This window comes from Zosterops lateralis (assembly GCF_965231275.1).
Source record: "Zosterops lateralis genome assembly, chromosome: 2".
NCBI classification, from domain to species: Eukaryota; Metazoa; Chordata; class Aves; order Passeriformes; family Zosteropidae; genus Zosterops; species Zosterops lateralis.
In genome coordinates, this window is record NC_139763.1 from 115756482 (window position 1) to 115760122 (window position 3641).

Genomic DNA, 3641 nt, shown 5'->3' on the forward strand with positions numbered 1-3641 from the left:
GCAATCCAAGGATGTTGGCTGAACAGGGAATCGAACCAGTTTCGCTGCTGGAACTCTTGGCCACGGCGTATAAATCTTTCTTTAAGTTCTGCCATGGATTGCCTGATCGGACCTGAATGGTTAACATATGTGCAGCATTCCTCGTTCAATGCAGCGCAAAGTCCTCCCTGTTGCATCAGCAACAGGTCCAAACCTCGTCGGTTCTGCAGCACCATCTCCGACAAGGAGAACAGAGATTCTTCCAGTTTTAAAATGTTTTTGTGAATCTCAAGGAGGTCTTCATCAATTGCTCGCTGGAGCTGCAACAAATTCTGTTTCTGTGTGACCAGCGAAGAGATGCCTGTAGCTGCTCCTGTTCCACCTAGAGTTAGAAGTACTGCCAAACTGACAGCTGTTACAAGTTCTCTCTTTTCACGATGGCATGCTTCGAAGTGGAGCATTACTTCGTCATCTGTGTGGTACAGGATCCTAGGGATGACAGCGACTTGAACACAGAAATCGTTAGTTGCATCAAACTGCCTGATGGAGACACATGGGGTGATACCTGTGGTATGACAAGCTCACACACTCCCTGGTGCTGGAATGGCCCATGACTGTTGTTGGTCTAGGGTGATCGAGGTGTTACAGTGCTGTTTGTTTTGAGTGGCTAGGGATCTGCTGCCAATGCACAGTCCGTACCCTGAGATCATTCCCAGAGTAATTCCCTTGCGGGAAGTGTCCCACTTACATTGTTTGGGATTGGCTCCTTTAGAGTATTCAAACATTGTGCTGACACCTATTCCTTCGTAAAAGGGTGGTTTGGCGTCATAGCACAACTAGCATGACTTGGTCAGGTTAGGTTGTGAGTAGTTTAGTGACGCAAACGCAGCGTATAGCATTCAATCGAACAGACCCTGTGAGGCTACTTCGGGTCTGGGACTGGCTGGTGCTGAATCAGGCTCTGCCATTGCAACGAGCGTTTTCTCTTTTTGTGAGGTTATCAGCTCGTTGGGCCCTACTGCAATGTATCGTGTGGGTGGATGAGTTCTGATGATCTGTATAACTGTGCCACGGTCAGGGGCCAGGCGTATTGAGTCATCTTCACGCCTGTATACTGACCACAATCTGCCTATCGCCCATGTTGGGTCTTGGGGTCGCAGTACTGTGACTGTGAGGTGAGAGCAATTTCCTGGGTGTTTACCTTGGTATGTACTTCTTGATATACAGCCGTGAGGCCAACTTGTTACTTTTAGGAACTCATCCTCCTTTGGAGGTTTCCACCGGTTACCTGTTACTATGGTTTCACAACCCCAATACCTACAAAACCAGTAACCTGATTTAGTGCAATAACTCTTTCCGGGGTTGTGGCTTGGACACCAGTATGTCCCTTCTTCAATAACTCTTGCCTTACCGGATCGGTCTCTCGTAAAGATGTCTGTCAGATGCACCGTCCACGCGGGTGAGTTGGTTTCGGACCGACCTATCACATCGCCGATGATAAAGTTCCTAAAGGTCCAAATGCTTGGCTGGTAGGGATGATTACCTGCGCCTAGGTGAACTGATGGCAGCGCAAAACTGATACACAAGAACAGAACCGGAAGTTTGACTGGCAACCTGTAGTGGACAACCTGTGGAAAGACACTCGAAGGCAAATTGTTATTTAGTCTTTTCACTGGAAATATTCGTGCTGCAGCCTCTGGCAGGTCTGCAAGTGCTGTTTGCACCTTTCTCCAGTCTGTCAGGGGCATGAACTTAGTGTTTTTTCTATGTGCATGCCTCATGGGCCAGTCTGTGTGCTTAAAGAAAATTGCTGGTGTGTCCTCTGTGTCTGTACTAGAATCTGAATCATCACTAGACTCCCCACTGGTGTGACACTGTCCCTTGTATTCAATTCCCTGTCCCTTGTATTCACTTTCTTGTCCCTTGTATTCACTTGCCTGTTCCTTGTATCCACGTCCTCGTTCTCTGCACTCATGTCCCTGTTCCCTGCATTCACATCTTCGTTCCCTGCATTCACATCCTCGTTCCCTGCATTCACGTCCTTTGCACCACCCCTCTCGGACCGGCTTTGACACCTGCTCGACCTCCTCCTCCTCCGAGTGAGAGGAAGTGGACTGGTCAGACACTTCCTGTCTCCTGTGCTTTTTGCTCTGACTCCACCCTCTGGGTTTCTGGTGGGCAGGTGTGCCACTCCTCCTGCTCCGCCTCCTTTCTAGAGGCATCTCTGCCTTAAAAGGAATGGCTGGGGAACCCGTTCTCCAATTGGGCTCCGACTTCTCCTCCTCTCCGAGGACTGCACCTCCCCCTTTTTGGTCCCAACCGCGCGTGTCTGTGGCGCGAAATTTCACGGAGCTCCGCCCTTCTTCTTCAGCCTCGACGCCATGTTGTGGTGCATATGGAGGTGGCCTCACGTCTATTTGCCTTAAATCTGCACTCACAACACTTTCCCTTGGGCTCGGGGGGTTCTCCGATGGGTTAAACCTGACCGCAGAAAGGGACTTTAGGACCGGGGATGGGGATCGGGATTGCGTGTTAGTTTCAAGCACCCGCTCGCTCTCCGTGCCAAGACTCCCGAGCAAGGACCGCGAAAGGTTATCAGTTCCAAGGCCCTGTTCTTTCTCAGTGCAATCATTTTCAAACACAGTCTGTGTGGCTGCTCCGATGCCCAGCTTGGGAGTTAACCTCAGGCATTTTTGAGCCGCAGCCCACATCTCCTGCTCCTCCAGCGCTATCTGCAGCGCTTTCATCACTTTTCCCCAGCTTTTTAGATTTTTGCTGGTGGCCGAGACTATAACGTCTCTTGCTAGCACATTAGTACACCTCACCCAGCATTCTGAATACAGAATAATAATTCCCCACTGTACATAAATTTCTGAAATTACCTTGCTCAGCATCTTCATGCCGGCGGTACTGAGGAGCGTCCTCCTCCACCAGGGTCGGTCGTAGCGCCCTGGTCGCCTCCCGTTATCAGCGTGTCACCCGTCGCCCGGAGCACACTCGCACCCGTGTGTCGGGGGGGCTTCCCGGGTTTCGGCACCACTTATTGCCTCTGGTGTGAGGCTGGCGACCTGGTTAATCGGGGGCCACGGCGAACTTACAAACTGGCCGGACAAACCACGCGTGACACCAATATGATGAACGGTGGAATGCGATTTATTTCCCACGGGCACCTGCTTAAGTAACCTCGGTGCGCCCACGTGACTCTTGGAAGGGGATAGACAGCAAGGTTACAGGGCAGCAGCATGGAAAAGAGGAGGACCCTATTCTCCTCGTACATCACGTGATCTTCCGTGCGATTTTGCTAACTACACCTATTGGATCAAGCCTTCAGGGAATAGTGACCCATTTCTTTCTAATTCCTGGATCCCTGCATGCCTTGAAAATGTATTACATTTTTTGCTACTCATATGAGGAGACTTTTCACCTGGACAGGAGCAGAATGCAATGAGATCCTGAGGTTTTGATGCCTCCAGGTGTACAGTTACTGAGCAGCTTCTGTCAATTCTCTTTTTGGATATGTTTGTCTGTGATTGCTTATGCCATTTTTAGCTATCTTAAACAGTGCTTAAAGCATTTTTACACTAAAAAATGCTTTTCTTTTCTTGTTTGGAGTAATGAATATAAACAAATACTTTGATTGCCATCAACACAAATGATTTCTG

The 3641-nt window shown here is 49.5% G+C and overlaps 1 protein-coding gene across 1 annotated transcript; it reads right to left on the reverse strand.

Annotated features, from left to right (window-relative positions):
- Nucleotides 1-878: 878 nt before the first annotated feature.
- LOC310906227 (uncharacterized protein) lies at nucleotides 879-3256 on the reverse strand (the record flags this gene model as incomplete). Its single annotated transcript, XM_083855288.1, has 2 exons — nucleotides 2862-3256; nucleotides 879-1607 (listed from the first exon to the last, which is right to left on the reverse strand). The coding sequence occupies exons 1-2, from the start codon at nucleotides 2877-2879 to the stop codon at nucleotides 879-881; spliced, it is 747 nt and encodes a 248-aa protein (XP_083711414.1). The 5' UTR covers nucleotides 2880-3256.
- Nucleotides 3257-3641: the final 385 nt, after the last annotated feature.